The 15,696-nt window shown below is 41.3% G+C and overlaps 1 protein-coding gene and 1 long non-coding RNA gene across 3 annotated transcripts in view; one reads left to right on the top strand and one right to left on the bottom strand.

Annotated features, from left to right (window-relative positions):
• Nucleotides 1-1,805: 1,805 nt before the first annotated feature.
• LOC5577230 (Ig-like and fibronectin type-III domain-containing protein 1) overlaps nucleotides 1,806-15,696 on the bottom strand; it is a 643,389-nt gene continuing 629,498 nt past the window's right edge. For both annotated transcript variants that reach the window (XM_021851413.1, XM_021851414.1), the window contains one exon: nucleotides 1,806-3,197. In XM_021851413.1, the coding sequence (XP_021707105.1) occupies nucleotides 3,006-3,197 (192 nt within the window). In that variant the 3' untranslated portion in view covers nucleotides 1,806-3,005. The remainder of the gene's footprint in view (nucleotides 3,198-15,696) is intronic.
• Nucleotides 3,597-4,977, top strand: LOC110678470. Its single transcript, XR_002501643.1, has 2 exons — nucleotides 3,597-4,770; nucleotides 4,827-4,977. It is a non-coding gene; the product is annotated as an uncharacterized LOC110678470 (long non-coding RNA).

The following is a 15,696-nucleotide window of genomic DNA, read 5'->3' as shown; positions in this document are numbered from 1 at the left end:
CACTTTAGCTATTACTCGATGAAATTTGCAAGAAAATAAAACTGGTCTCAATACTAACAATGTTTTCATGTTCATTCTTTCAATGATCAACAATTCTTTCAAGTACTTCCCTGCAAAAAATAGCTTTTTTTGAAATAATCAATTGCATGTTCTTTGTTTAAAATGAATTTTCATTTCAATCCCACTAATAGATTAAGCTAGCCACACTTTAAAATGGTCTGGACGTGAAAAATATATTTTTATCGCTCTCTCTCTTTATTTGTAGCATTACAGTTCGTTTTTTGTTTTTTTCGGCTAGTTCGTTTTTTTCTTTACAAAATTACTATTTTTGGAATTTATCTTCAACTTAAGCATATGAAACCGAACATGAGACTTTTTTTTCGATTCAAAATTTCACAAGAGAGTACCATTAACTTTTGTAGAAGTTCAGATCAGCTGGTTATAATTATGAATCAGTTATTATGTAAACAATCATTTAATAGTACTTAATAGACCACCATTTAATTGAGAATTAATTTAGACCTTCAATCAAGCACGTTACCCATTGCTTATTATCGACTGTACAGTAGAAAGGGTGACAAACAGTTTGTCTTTCAATTGGAAAAAAATCTCGGTCGAAATATTTTCTTGATTACTTTTCACTTTTTTTTTTAATTATTCTTTAAAGATGTCTTGTCTCATTCATTCCCTTATTTTTTTAATTCATGCCAAAGCTTGAAGTAGTAACTTATTCGCACCACTTGATTTTTTTTTCCATATGTTCAAAACCGTTTTCATTTATAACATAGGATCCCACTCGTCCTATGTAAATCATAGAGTAGTAGCCCACCCGCTCTACTCTTTATTTTGATACAGGTACCCACTCGTCCTGTTTTGATGATGGAATAGCAGCCCACTCGCTCTATTCTCATATTATGTTCATTTTCTCTTAACTTTTCACATGCAGGTACCCACTCGTCCTGCAAATGGAGTAGTAGCCCACACGCTCTACTCTGTTTTTTTCGTTTTGTTTCTTTTCTTTCCATGCAGGTACCCACGCGTCCTGCAAATCTTCACAAGCCTTGGCATGAAAATTTCGATTTCCGTTTCACCATTTTCTTTTAAAACATAACATTCTTCATATAACTTTTCTTTGCATTTCATTGATAAAGCACAATATACTCAATCATGAAATTCAAAATCAATTGCATTAACTCACAATAACCTACCGACTGCGTCATGTCGTATCCAAGAGGGAGCAAAACGTCTCGATGATAGAACCACTGAATATTATTTCCACAAACCGTTGCACTCATCGCACACACAAGAAAAAACCCGTCTGATTTCTTCATATTAATAAAGCCGTTATTATAAATACAGTTTGTTTTATAATTATTTTTTTATTCACTCACTCATACGGAAAAACTTGTTTTTTTCTTCAAATCACACCGCAAGATACGGTCCAACAATTCGCGTAGAAAATCGTCAACAAACTGATTCGCTCCGACGCGATTATGTTCGTTGAACCTCCAAAGTCCATCCCGTCTTTGAAATTGTTTCCTATCTCTTTTTGTCTTCATGCTTGATCTCTTTCTCTGCCATTCGTATTCCGTCATCCCGGCACAGCGTGAGCTTGCATCCCAGGTAGCGATGAACATCTTCGTTTTTTCGTTTGTTTCGTTTGGCTCTCGTTCTCGATAGACCTGTGCGGGGATAGAACACACTGGAAAAATAGCTAAATAATTTTGTTCAGACACTTGTTTCCATTCTAATAATCTGACATCCATTATACCACAGAAATGTGATATTCCAGTAAAACATTGTTATTATAAAACTAGTTGCTTTTATTGCTTTTCTAGTGGTTCCTTTACAATCATTTTTTTACATCCTAAACAACAATCAATGTACTCTCCTCGCTTCGTTTCACAATGCTTTGAACCGAATAAGAATGTATCGTTATGTTTTAAAACTCACTGACCATACCTATGTACATGTGTCACAGATTTGTTATTTTTTTATTAAATTAAAGTTTGACCCTTCCTTTGAGATTCCTTTGTTCCGTTTTTCTCTCTCGAATCTATCGAATTATGCATTTTACGTTATACTAGCGGTGCGCTTGTGAGCATGTTTCAACTTTGCTGCAACATGCGCATAATTAAATTACGTCAATGCCATCAAACACTCATACACACTACTTGGACAGAACGTATGAAGTGGGTTTTTCTGTTTCTTGTGGAATTTTGAGTTTCCTATCGCATGATGAACTAATAAATATCTATTTCCTTCGAATTGGGTAAAAGGTAACTTAACGAATTATTGCCACTGGTTGTGTTGGAGCCACCTTGGAGGTGGTCTTAGAACATTTTGCTTCGCATTTCTCATTGGTGAACTGATGGTTTCGTCTACGGTGAATTGGTGTTTCATCGCTTTGACTAGATTGCTGCTGGTGGAGGTGGTCTGTAGTGGTTGTAACTGCCAGTCAGCACAACATCATGGTCGTCGCTTCATAGAAAGTGCGTGAGATATGCTTTATCTCGTCCATTTGTGCTCTTCTAGAAGCATGTGCTGACTGGTTGGAGGTTTGCCTACCTTATTTTGTTCTGATTTCGTGGATGGTGGTGGCTGTCGTCAAAAACTACTCATGTCTAATAAAATCAAAGTCTAAATCTAGGTATTGTGTGTACGTGCTTCCAAGTTTCCAGTTGGATTATGCTTTTATTTTGTTTCGTGTAGAAAACGTTCATTACCATTTTCTATTATAAAATTTATCTAACACTATAAAAATCTGATTCAGCACCTATAAAATTCATCATAATCTTACGCTCGATCACGACTAATACGGTAAAAACGGATGACATGAACAGCAAATTTACTGACCATCATCATTATCGTCCCACAATTGATCACATGTAAAACTGTCCGCTGGTATTATTTACAAGTACACTTTGCATTTCCTCTCACTGCTGTTTCCCGGTGGCTTTATGCTAGATTTAGCCACTCTGAAGTGCAGGAGCGTTCGCCAATTCCTAAGAAACAAGTCTTTTGAATCCAGCTCGATCGTGGCCGAGCTTAAGCTCCTCGTACAGCGATGGGTTCACCTCGGTAGCCATCGGGACGACCGAGTTCTCCTGGCTGAGTCCGGTGGTGGCGGTTCCGTTGGCGGTGTGCAGCGACTCCTGCCGCCAATCGGTGCCGGCCTGGCCGGAAACGGCTGGGATCTGCAATTAGATGGATTTTGTTCAATTAACTGTTATGTACGATTTTTCAGTCTACACTGCGGCCTCTATTTATGTAAATGCCATTTACGTGAATTCTGTATATGATATCGCATTTGCGTAATATTACGTTAATATATATTGTATTTATTTGTATACTCCCACTTCCTCAGGGACATCTGTGAATCTACTGATGATTTTTCCTATACACTCAATAGCATATCCTTAATAAAATTTGAAGTTTGATACCCAGATCAATCCATATTAATCAAACATGTTCCGTATTTTCCAGTATGTCCAGGGCACTCGAAACAACTTTAAAGGGGTTTGATTATGGCGGCTGATGGTTTTAGGAAAGCTTCAAAAAGCATCTTCCTGGAAAATTTTAAAGTTTGATGTCCATTTTCATGAAGTTTCGCACATGTTCCAAATTGACTACTTTCTGCGGAGCACCTGGAACCTATTATAACGGGTATCCACTGGACACTGTCCAGTAGAAAATGAGAATGATTTCAATATCTTTCTGTAATTAAAACAAAGAGTGTAATTTATTCCCCCCAAGAGAATTGCTCTCTGGACTTCTTAAAAATGGGTGACATGTTTCTTTTCGCTCGGGTGCTGTTAATTCAACCGAATATGGCGTCGAAACAGCAAGCACTCCGTGAGCGTGGTTTCACAAAACGCCGTACGTACCGAAATAAAGTAACCCGCATAGAAAAATACAGTTCGGTATTTATTCCAAACAATAAATTTCCTCTATCTGTTAATGTCAATGTACCACGAACTGTTATTTTTATGTAGTACTATATACGATTTTTAGTTTGAAACAATAAAAGACGGCTTAAGCAATGTTTACTAAAATGTTACTGTTTAGTATACTGTGCATACATTGTTGAACAATATGGGAGTTAAAAATCAAAACCGTTAAGAATAATAAATTACCTATTTGGGAAATAGTAGCCACAACTCACCAGGTTCAAAACACTGCACTCTGATACAATTATACTCAGGCAAAATCAATCTAACTGAGAACTCATAATGCGTTTTTACTTCGATTCGATTAGAATTTTCATATTAAGTAAAACAACATAAAAACTAAAATTTAAAAATAAATAACAAAATAAAAATAAGTTTTTAATCTTCAAAATTATTTAAAAAAAATAATCTTAAAACATTTTGCAACATCTGCATAAAATTTTCTCCAGTGTCTGGGTAGATGTTTTTTTAGAGTGCATTTTCAGTAACTGTTCGGGCGATTAAAAACATTAATTTGCGGTAAGTTTTTTCGTTAATATTTATGGATTTCAATTGAAATATGCTGAGATTATTGTGCTGCTAGTGTTAATTTTGCTGATGCAGATATAGACGTTACATAGTGTCGCGTTTTTTTTTCCAGAAATAAATTCCACCAGGACATCCAGTTTCGGAACGGTTGATAGCGGATGCCGCTGGTTGCTTGATCCGTAAGGTTGTTGGATTAACGTTTGGTGCTTTCAGATGTATCTGAACAACTATAGGCCATTGGATTAAAGAGGCGGTGATGAGCGAGTGGACGATCGTATACCCGAAATGTATGGTAAGCGCTAAATATTGTATAGTAATATCTAAGTGATTGAGCTTTAAAACTTCTAGGTTTATATACAAGACCCAAATGAACGGAACTAGAGATGATTGCCGAACTAGAGATCATTGCCGAAGAAGGAATCGTAGTCGCATATCAGTTTAGCACAAGATTTTTTTTCTCTAGAAGAATCTCGAATAAAACCGCTTACAAAAGAGTGTATTTTGTTCATTGTTTTTCTTTTGCTTCCAACATGTACATGAGATAGAAAGGAATAATCAATCATAAAAAACAATAAATCAATTATACCGCATACGTTCTCCATTTCCACACAATTTTTATAGTTGAACAATTCCTCTACTGTTTGCCTTACCGTGAAATGGATAGTATGTCTACTATTTGACAAACCATGAACGAAAAATTTTGTTCGAGAAAATCAGCGTTTCAAAATGGTTACATAACTTAACCGCCTATTCCCCACATTGTTATTTGTTCAATTACCATTTCCCGAACTGTCAGAACCATTTGTGGTAGTGTTGGTTTATTGTTACTTTGGATGTTATAGGGAACTGTTAAGATATTGTCGTAAGTTGTTGTGGATAGTTTTGGAAACAGTGGCTGTATGGTTTCAATTTATCCGGGAACCCAACCAACTTGCTCCAGTGCCGTCCCATTGAGTTTTTCTTCGGCTCCCTCAGTCCCCTAGAGTACTTAAATAACTGGCGGACCAAGGATATTAAGCAGTTGACCACGAGGATCCGGAATTGGGTCCTAAAATGATTAATGAAATCTTGTCTTTATTTAATGACACGGAAGAGCAGGTTACTGCAACTATTTTAGCAACTTTTCCCGCTCAAATAACGACTACATCATATTTAAACATTAATTTAAAAATTGGGTCCATAAATGAACCTTGACACTTTTGATCATGTTTGACGTTCGCTTAACTGACAAAAACACCACAGGGCTTTTAGTTTTAACATTGGGGTTGTTTCTATCTGACATTTCGGAAGGGACACGGAAAGCAAAATACACCCAAAATTTGAGTTTAAGCCAAGATGTGTGACAAAATCTAAAAAAATGTTTTTTGGACTTAAACAAAAGAAAAACATTAAAAAATTGAGTAAACATATGTTTTTGACCTAAACTTAAGCATTTGACATTAAAATTGGAACAGGCCTTTAGGACCCTATTGCATTCCGGAAGATGGAGGTCAGTGCTGTTCAGCGCTCTTGTGAGAGCTTCGCGTGTAAGTTGCGTTGCACGGCTAATCAGGACCCCTTCTCCAATATTCATTGACGTTATGTTTGTAATAAAAAATACTGAATACGTTGAAATTTTTTTATAATATGACTGAAAAAATTCTCATTTTTATTGAACTTCCGTCAGAGTGGACATGAATGTTGATAGTCTGAAAATGCTCCTATTGGCCACTTTCTCCGGAGCAACTGGAACCTACTGCCGAGTTGTTATGGCAGCTAATGATTCTGAAAATGCTTTGCAACAAAAGCATCATCTAGATTTGTGTTGTAATTTGATACCATGATAGGTATGATTCTGGACAATTTTCAAATTTGCCATTTCCGCTGGGCACCTGGACCCTTCTATCGTGTACCCATGGTAGCTGGTATTTTCAGGTTGTAATAGAACTTCATTGAGTACATGCCTTTATTTCTACCAGCATAAGTAGTGTTGTTGGTCGCGCCACGTCTACCAGCAAACTTAATACACCCCTGACTGTACCAAGAGATAACGCTAGCCACACCGGTCGATCGATGGAGGATCGTCCGTCTAAGGACGGTCACAGTAGAGGTCATAACGAACAATAATGAACTGTACATGCATAAAACAAATGAAATTCAGTGAAATTGGTTGCTAAAAATTTGTTGCTCCTACTTAAAACTAGATTTAGTTCTACATACAATCTAATTTTCGTTATACTGTTTGCCTAAAGGGTAAAAGTGATAAACTATTAGCCTAGTGTGAATTGAACTTAATTTTCTACTATTTACAAATAGGAATTGAACTACGAGTTTGAGAATTCTATGCAGTTTATATTAGTGCTTTCTTAAATAATCTACGAGGTAAAAAGAGACTGGCACAACACAATGTAAAATTACTAATTATGACTAAATTTATTAAGGTTACTGAACATTTATTGGAAAACTACAAACTACTGAATTGTTGGGTGATAGCGAGAAGTACTGAAGTAGGTATTAGGGGCAGATCTTGTAACCTTAAACTAATGTCTTCTTCTTGTGCTGCAGGAATTTTGTAACTGGATTAATAAACTTCCATTTCACAAAATTGGGATTTTCGTCTTCTATCGCCAACAAATTACAAAATTCTTCAAAAGACTAAGGAATGGCGAGCAAACATTCCAGCGGTAGCTCCCATGGCCGACGGGATGCCGGTACACAAGGCGGTGTAACCGATGTAGGTGATGCGAATAGTAGCAGCAAGAACCATCCGGAGCAAATTCAGCCGGAGACGACAGGACAATTACAGTTGGAGAATGCTGTCCAGCCAAGTACACCTGCAGCGCAAGGACAGACAGTACCACAGACGGTAATCCATCAAAGAAGTATGTCTCAGTCGGAGGTAGTCGCTGAATCTCTTCCTCGCCAACAGCAGCAGGTAATCCCCACCGAAGTGGTGAGTACCGAAAAGGGAGCTATTCATAAGTCTCGTGGAATACAACCCTTAGCTATGAAAAATAAAGATTTAGCTGAGGTTCCCCATATCCCCCCTGTCAACGTGCCTCTCAGAAGAAATCCCCCGCGCCGCGTCCGCGAAAAGATCTTGAGCAGTTGCGGGCTATGCACCGAGGCAGACGACGACAGAATGGTCCAGTGTGACGATTGCGAAACTTGGTACCACTTCGAGTGCGTCGACGTAAATGAATCAATCGCCGAAATCAGTTGGTTGTGCCCCGGATGTGCCTACGTGACGGTTATAAAGACCCCAAGTAATAACCGAATATCACAGTGTGCTCCAGGAACTTCACGAAACAACCAGCGTTCGAATCCAGCTCCCAGAGATGCCGCTTCGAACAGGTCGGTTGGTAAATCCAGTAGGCGCAGTGACACTAAAAGAAGAATCGAGCTGCAACTACAAAAACTTGAAGAAGAGAAGACATTGCAGTTGAAGTATCTGGAACAGAAATACAGTTTGTTGGAAGAGCTAGAGAATGAAAGTTCACCTGCGGCAAGCGAAATAAATTCGTTTGTCGACAACGCAACGAAAGTGGAACAATGGATGGCTGACACGGCTAACTGCGGCGATGATTCTGGCCTTGTCGACGTCAACGTAGTAGATGAAGCCGGTTTGAACTACTCTTCGGGCGAAGAGGCAGAACCGGAGTCCAGAGTGAAGTTTTCCGAAGTGCAAGCACACTCTTCCACAAGACTCACAAAATCTAGAATACCGAACAGAACTTTTGATTTGCATATTCCGTTCTCACACCCCTCCCGTGAAGAAACGGTCTCAAATTATCAGCAAATGCAGCGTGCACAATCCACCGGTCGTACGGAAATTCCGTTTTCACACCCTCCACGTGAAGCAATGGTTCAAACCTACCAGCGAATGCCGCGTCACCAAACCACCGGTCGGTCAGAAGTCCACTTTCAAGCCGCAAACCATAGAGAAGCTGCAGCCTATAGGAACCCACAGAATTTCATTCCACGACAAGGTTCTACTCCAGTCCACCAGTCAAGGTCTATGGATCCCGCGGTGATGAACGATAATGAGGATATCGTCTGCTCCCTGAATCGCAGCCAGATGGCCGCGAGACAAGCCGTTTCGAAGGACCTGCCGGAGTTTAGTGGAAATCCAGAAGACTGGCCGCTATTCTTTTCGATCTTCAATTCGTCCACTCAGCTATGTGGATTTTCAAATGAAGAAAATATGCTAAGGCTTCGAAAGTGCCTCACAGGCAAAGCCTTGGATGCAGTCAAGTGCCGCCTACTTCATCCCTCCAACGTACAAGGAGTAATGACCACTCTCAAGATGCTTTACGGGAGGCCCGAAACGATTATACAAGCCATTGTTCGGAAAATCCGCTCGCTACAGTCTCCAAACATCGAAAGGCTGGATACCGTAATCCAGTTTGCGCTAAACGTCGAGAATTTAGTCGCAACAGTCGAAGCATGTGAAATAGGCGATTTCATGTATAATGCATCCCTGAGATACGAGCTGGTGGAACAACTGCCACCAACCCTAAAGCTAGATTGGGCAAAAAATTCCCGCAACAACCCAAGTCCCAACTTGTTGGACTTCAGCTTATGGTTGCGGTCCATTGCGGAGGATGCTAGCGCTGTATCTATTTCTGTTGGCAGTGAATATCGTTCCAGGGCCGGAAAAAAGGACGGTTACTTGAATCTTCACGCTGAAGAGGAGCCAATGGGTAATAAGTCAAATGCTCAAACGACTCAGAAATCTACCAAAGAAGTTATTCGAGAATGCGTGGGATGCAAAGGAAGCTGCACAACTCTTGCGCAGTGTGAACGCTTCAAGGAACTTGGATGTGACTCTAGATGGGCGGTAATAAGGGAGTTCAAGATATGTCGAAAGTGTCTGAGACAACATAACGGACCCTGTAAGCAGCGAAAAGAGTGCGGAACGGACGGCTGTTCATTCCTGCATCACCCTCTACTACATAGCGACAGGAAGCAGTCGACGGGTTCAAACCCTATGTCAGCAGCAACGCCCGCGCAGTCCCAGAGCAATCCGACAACCAATACAAGTCCGACCTGCAACGTACATCAAGCACAGTCTGAAATCTTGTTTAGAATCGTCCCGGTTCTCCTTCATGGCCCATCGAAGACGCTGAAAACATATGCTTTCGTAGACGACGGGTCTGAACTCACGTTGATGGAGCAAGAATTGGCTAACGAGCTTGGAGTACAGGGGCCGAAAAAGTCTCTATGCTTGCGATGGACTGGAGGAACCAATCGAACGGAAGGTCTCTCTCAAGTAGTAAGCCTCCAGGTTTCAAGCATTACTAATCCCACCAACAAATTCGAGCTTTCAGCTGTACATACTGTCGGAAATCTGCAGCTTCGACCGCAAACACTTCTGGTTCCCGAAATGCAGAAAAAATATCGCCATCTTGACGGTTTGCCACTAGAGTCGTATCAAGAAGTAAGCCCTCGTCTCCTCATAGGTTTGGACAATGCCAGTTTGGGAAATGTGATGAAATGTCGCGAAGGAAAGCTAAACGAGCCCATAGCGATCAAGACGCGACTTGGATGGACAATATATGGAAGCTGCTCCAGGGATACAAACGCATCTGCTCAGATCAATCATCACAGCGTAGAACTTCGCCAGTGTGACTGTAAATCGGACGAGGATCTGCACGATACCATGAAGCAGTATTTCTCGTTAGAAAGCTTAGGAATCAGCAAGCCGAACCAACTATTGCTTTCCAATGAAGACCGCAGGGCAAATGATTTGCTGGAAACATTGACCAGACGTACTAACGGACGATATGAATCGGGCCTTCTATGGCGATACGATAACGTCCGACTCCCAGACAGTAGACCTATGGCCCTAAGACGTTGGGAGTGCCTAGACCGTCGTATGCAAAAGGATCGTCAACTTGCTCAGGCTCTAACCGAGAAGGTAAACGACTACTTAGCCAAGGGTTACATCAGGAAACTTTCTACAGAAGAACTTGAGACACGCCACGCCCGAATCTGGTATCTTCCGATGTTTCCCGTTGTAAATCCTAACAAGCCGGGCAAGACAAGGCTTGTCTGGGATGCTGCAGCTACTTCTCATGGAGTTTCTCTAAATTCCGTCCTCTTGAAAGGACCCGACCAGTTAACTTCTCTTCTATCTGTTTTGATTCGGTTTCGTGAGTTTCGGGTGGCAGTCTCAGGAGACATCCGCGAGATGTACCACCAAGTCCAAATAAGGCCAGCAGATCAGCACTGTCAACGTTTCCTTTGGAAAGAGAACGAGACTGATTCATCTCCGAGTACCTACGTTATGCAAGTAATGTCTTTCGGGGCGTGTTGTTCGCCCAGTGTCGCTCAGTACGTCAAAAACACCCATGCAATGAAATATGAGCACAACTACCCCGAAGCAGTCCACGCCATCATTCACCAGCACTATGTTGATGATATGCTGATCAGCGCTGAAACGGAGGATAAGGCGATACAACTAGCGGATGAAGTGAAAAAGATCCACGAATCCGGAGGCTTCGAGATGCGAAATTGGGTCTCGAACTCAACGACGGTTGTTGCAGCGCTAGAAGGAGAGGGGGCTAAGGAGAAAAGCATGAGCATTGGGGAGGCCAATACCAATGAAAAGGTTCTTGGAATGTGGTGGGATACTTCGTCGGATTGCTTCATGTTCAAACTGTCCGCCCGCCACGATGCTACGCTGTTGTCGGGCTGCAAAAGACCTACGAAACGCGAGGTTTTACGCACATTAATGATGGTGTTTGACCCACTCGGGTTAATCAGCCACTTCCTGATGTTTTTGCGAACACTTTTGCAAGAGATCTGGAGATCATCCGTCGACTGGGACGAACAAATTCACGACACTCATTTCGAAAAGTGGCTTTCATGGCTGCGAATTCTTCCTCAAGTGGCAAGTATCCGGATACCTAGATGTTACCGTTCCGTTACGTCCTTGGAAACAGGCGGAATAGTCCAAATGCATACATTTGTAGACGCCAGCGAAAATGGTTTCGCGGCAGCCGTATACCTGAGGTTCGAAGAAGGGAGTATTGTGGAGTGCTCACTGGCGGGAGCGAAAACCAGAGTTGCACCACTAAAATTTATATCGATACCACGTTCCGAACTACAAGCTGCAGTCATAGGAGTACGACTGGCGGACACTATACTTGGATCTCTCACTACCAAAGTTCAGAAGCGCTTTTTCTGGACTGATTCCAGAGACGTAATGTGTTGGCTTCATTCGGACCATCGACGGTATAGCCAGTATGTGGGAGTACGAATCAGCGAAATTCTGGACACAACAAATCTCGGTGATTGGCGTTGGGTACCAACGAAGCTAAATGTTGCGGACGAAGGGACTAAATGGAAGGGCACTCTAGACCTGACAAATTCTAGCCGGTGGTTTCGTGGACCCGAGTTTCTCTGGAAACCGGAAGAAGAATGGCCCGCATCATCACAGTCTGTTCAAGTCACCAACACAGAGCTTCGCCCTTACTTGAACCTTCATATTAAGACCCTCGAACCGATCGTTAATGTGGCTCGCTTCAGCAGGTGGTCTAGATTATTGAAAACTACAGCATACGTGTTCAGAGCTATCAAAAATTTGCAGCGAAGTATTCGGAAAACTTCTCGAACGACCGGACCACTCATTCGCGAAGAACTAGTCAGAGCCGAAAGCTATCTGTATCAGATAGCCCAAAGAAGCACATATGATGAAGAGATCTTGGCGATGTCTTCGAATCCATCAGGACAAATTTCCAAAAGTAGCCCTCTTTTCCGACTTTGTCCTTTCATGGATGAAAAAGGGGTTCTGCGGATCCGTGGACGAACAAATGCTTGCCAGTTTATAGATAGTAGCATCGTCAATCCTATCATTCTTCCTCGTGAGCACGGTATCACAAGACTTCTGGTATTTGACGTTCATCAGAAATTTCTGCACCAAAATCACGAGACAGCAATAAATGAATTGAAACAGCGCTATTACATTCCTCGAGTTAAAGCTGTCTACAAATCGGTACGCAAGAACTGCCAATTCTGCAAAAACGAACGAATTCGTCCCTGCGCGCCGCTGATGGGTGACTTACCATCTTGCCGCCTTGCTGTCTACAGCCGTCCATTCAGTCATATGGGGGTGGACTACTTCGGCCCCATGACGGTTTCCATTGGTCGCCGAACAGAGAAACGCTGGGGCGTCTTAGTCACTTGTCTTACTGTGCGTGCCGTCCATTTGGAAGTTGCGCACTCATTATCTGCCGACTCTTGTATTATGGCTCTTCGCAACGTAATCGCTAGGAGGGGTGTACCGGTCGCCATATACAGTGACCGTGGAACGAATTTTGTGGGGTCCAATACAGAACTGAAAGCCGCTCTCGAGGTGTTGGATCAAGAACAGCTCATAAAGGAATTCACCACAACGCACACGAAATGGAGTTTCATACCTCCTTTGTCTCCTCATATGGGCGGGGCATGGGAGAGATTAGTCCAAACTGTGAAACAGAATCTTGGCAGGCTGCGTTCGAATAGGAGGCTAACTGAAGAAACGTTGAGAAGCATGCTGATAGAAGTTGAGCAAATCGTAAATTCAAGGCCGCTGACCGATATTCCCCTTGACGACGATCAATCTCCTGTACTGACGCCGAACCATTTCATTATGGGGTCATCCAATGGACTACCGCCGTGGACCTGTTTCGATGATAACCCCGTATCATTGAAGGAAAACTGGCGCTTGTCCCAGATCATGGCAAACCAGTTTTGGAAACAGTGGCTCCATGACTATCTACCATCTTTAACTCGTAGAGCTAAATGGTTTACGGAAGTGAAGCCTATCGAGATCAACGACATCGTGGTAATTGTGGACGAACGTCTCCCTCGCAATTGCTGGCCAAAAGGACGAGTGATTGCTACTAAGGTAGCACAGGATGGCCAGGTCAGGGGAGCTACAGTACAGACGATTAGCGGAATATATGAACGACCTGCGGTTAAGCTCGCTGTACTAGACGTTGGCGTAAGAGGAAATGCTACTCAGATGGGTCTTCGGTGCATTAAAGGGGGGAGTGTTGGTCGCGCCACGTCTACCAGCAAACTTAATACACCCCTGACTGTACCAAGAGATAACGCTAGCCACACCGGTCGATCGATGGAGGATCGTCCGTCTAAGGACGGTCACAGTAGAGGTCATAACGAACAATAATGAACTGTACATGCATAAAACAAATGAAATTCAGTGAAATTGGTTGCTAAAAATTTGTTGCTCCTACTTAAAACTAGATTTAGTTCTACATACAATCTAATTTTCGTTATACTGTTTGCCTAAAGGGTAAAAGTGATAAACTATTAGCCTAGTGTGAATTGAACTTAATTTTCTACTATTTACAAATAGGAATTGAACTACGAGTTTGAGAATTCTATGCAGTTTATATTAGTGCTTTCTTAAATAATCTACGAGGTAAAAAGAGACTGGCACAACACAATGTAAAATTACTAATTATGACTAAATTTATTAAGGTTACTGAACATTTATTGGAAAACTACAAACTACTGAATTGTTGGGTGATAGCGAGAAGTACTGAAGTAGGTATTAGGGGCAGATCTTGTAACCTTAAACTAATGTCTTCTTCTTGTGCTGCAGGAATTTTGTAACTGGATTAATAAACTTCCATTTCACAAAATTGGGATTTTCGTCTTCTATCGCCAACAAGTGTGAACTTGGGAAAATATTCATAATGCAATGAAATATATCCTATTTTATATTTGAGTCCAATGTAATCATCCAAGACAATCCAAGAACTTTTTCGAGGAAAGGTCTTCGGAAACCTTAGTACACCGTTATCAGCGATCTCTAGAAAATTTATTAACAAAGTTTATGCTCGAGTCGAGTTGAACAAACACAATCTATTGAGTTTTGAATCATACGGTTGTTTAAGGTTATCCAAGAACTTCGTTGGGTTCGAATAATGTAATCAGTAGTATCTTGAAGGGTTCAATGAATAACTTAGGTTTACACTAACACAAACTTATTGAGTTGCTAGTGGTCCCGGCAAACTAGTCGTCTTGCCATCAAGTAGGCTGTTGATGAACGCTATGGATCGTCTCATACAAAATGACAGTTCCGTTCACTCTCGCTTTTCGACATTCCCGGTAAATGTCCTGGGACACGGCATAAAAATTAACAAGGCAGGCTCTTTACTGATGTAAATATCAAGTTTGATTGTAAACATGTGACGTCACTCCTATCGTACCATATATCTTCCGGACCACTAGATCATTTTTTTTCGCAAATTTGTTCGAGGTGGATAGGAATGACGTCGTCGACTAGCTGTCAGTTTTCGGAATATATCACCTTCTTAATTTTGTCCACCGTGGTCCTGGGATTTTTATACACACAAACACGTCGGAACGCTTGATGAATAAAACGTAGAAAGAATTATTCAAATCCATTGTCCCGTTTGTAAGCCATTTCGTGACATACAAACACCATTCCATTTTTATTTATATAGATGTTCTACCAAATTTTAGTTTAACTACACTTTGAGAGCTTATCCATGAGCTCTTTAGATCATAAGCATTTAGATCTACAAGCATAAACTGTGATTTTTCGGGGCTTATAAGCGGTTGCTTCACCACCGCTTAGGCCATAAACCTGGTTTAATCGTATGGGTAAACGTGGTTTACGGCTTAAACGAAGGAGAAGAAATCGGCCCTTAATGGATAATAATCAAATCCCAGAAGTCTCAAATAAATAAAGGCTTTTAGATGAAGAGCTCATAGATCATTCAAGGTTATCCAAAAACTCAGCAGAGTACAGAACTTCAAATCTAAAAACGTTACTGGTGATATCTATGTAACCACTGACACAACGAAAACCTTGGATTATCTTAAAATTCATTGAATATAATAATCATTGAACTCTAAACTTTTTAGAGCATATAATATCGAGTCTGTTTTGATGTATGTATACCTAATCCAATGAATTTCGAGGGATTAATGGTAATGCTACATTACTGGTAATAGTACACCGCTAGCGCATGACAGCTCATCAGAGTAGCATGTCCGAAGGAACTTGAAACTATTGAGAACCAGAGCTACAGGTGCAAAGCCCTAATAAAGGTGAATGATTGTGATGGATACGACCATATGGTCATCATGTAAAAAACAAACGGACAATGCTGTATCGTTTCAGCACCGAGGAGGCAGCCCCTCTAGCACGATGTAGGTAGCGCAACCCTGGTTAGGTAGCCTATTGAAGACTCTTTAC

This window comes from Aedes aegypti, chromosome 3 (assembly GCF_002204515.2).
Source record: "Aedes aegypti strain LVP_AGWG chromosome 3, AaegL5.0 Primary Assembly, whole genome shotgun sequence".
Lineage (NCBI taxonomy): Eukaryota > Metazoa > Arthropoda > Insecta > Diptera > Culicidae > Aedes > Aedes aegypti.
Note: the sequence above shows the minus strand (reverse complement) of the source record. Positions and strands in the feature narration are given on the sequence as shown.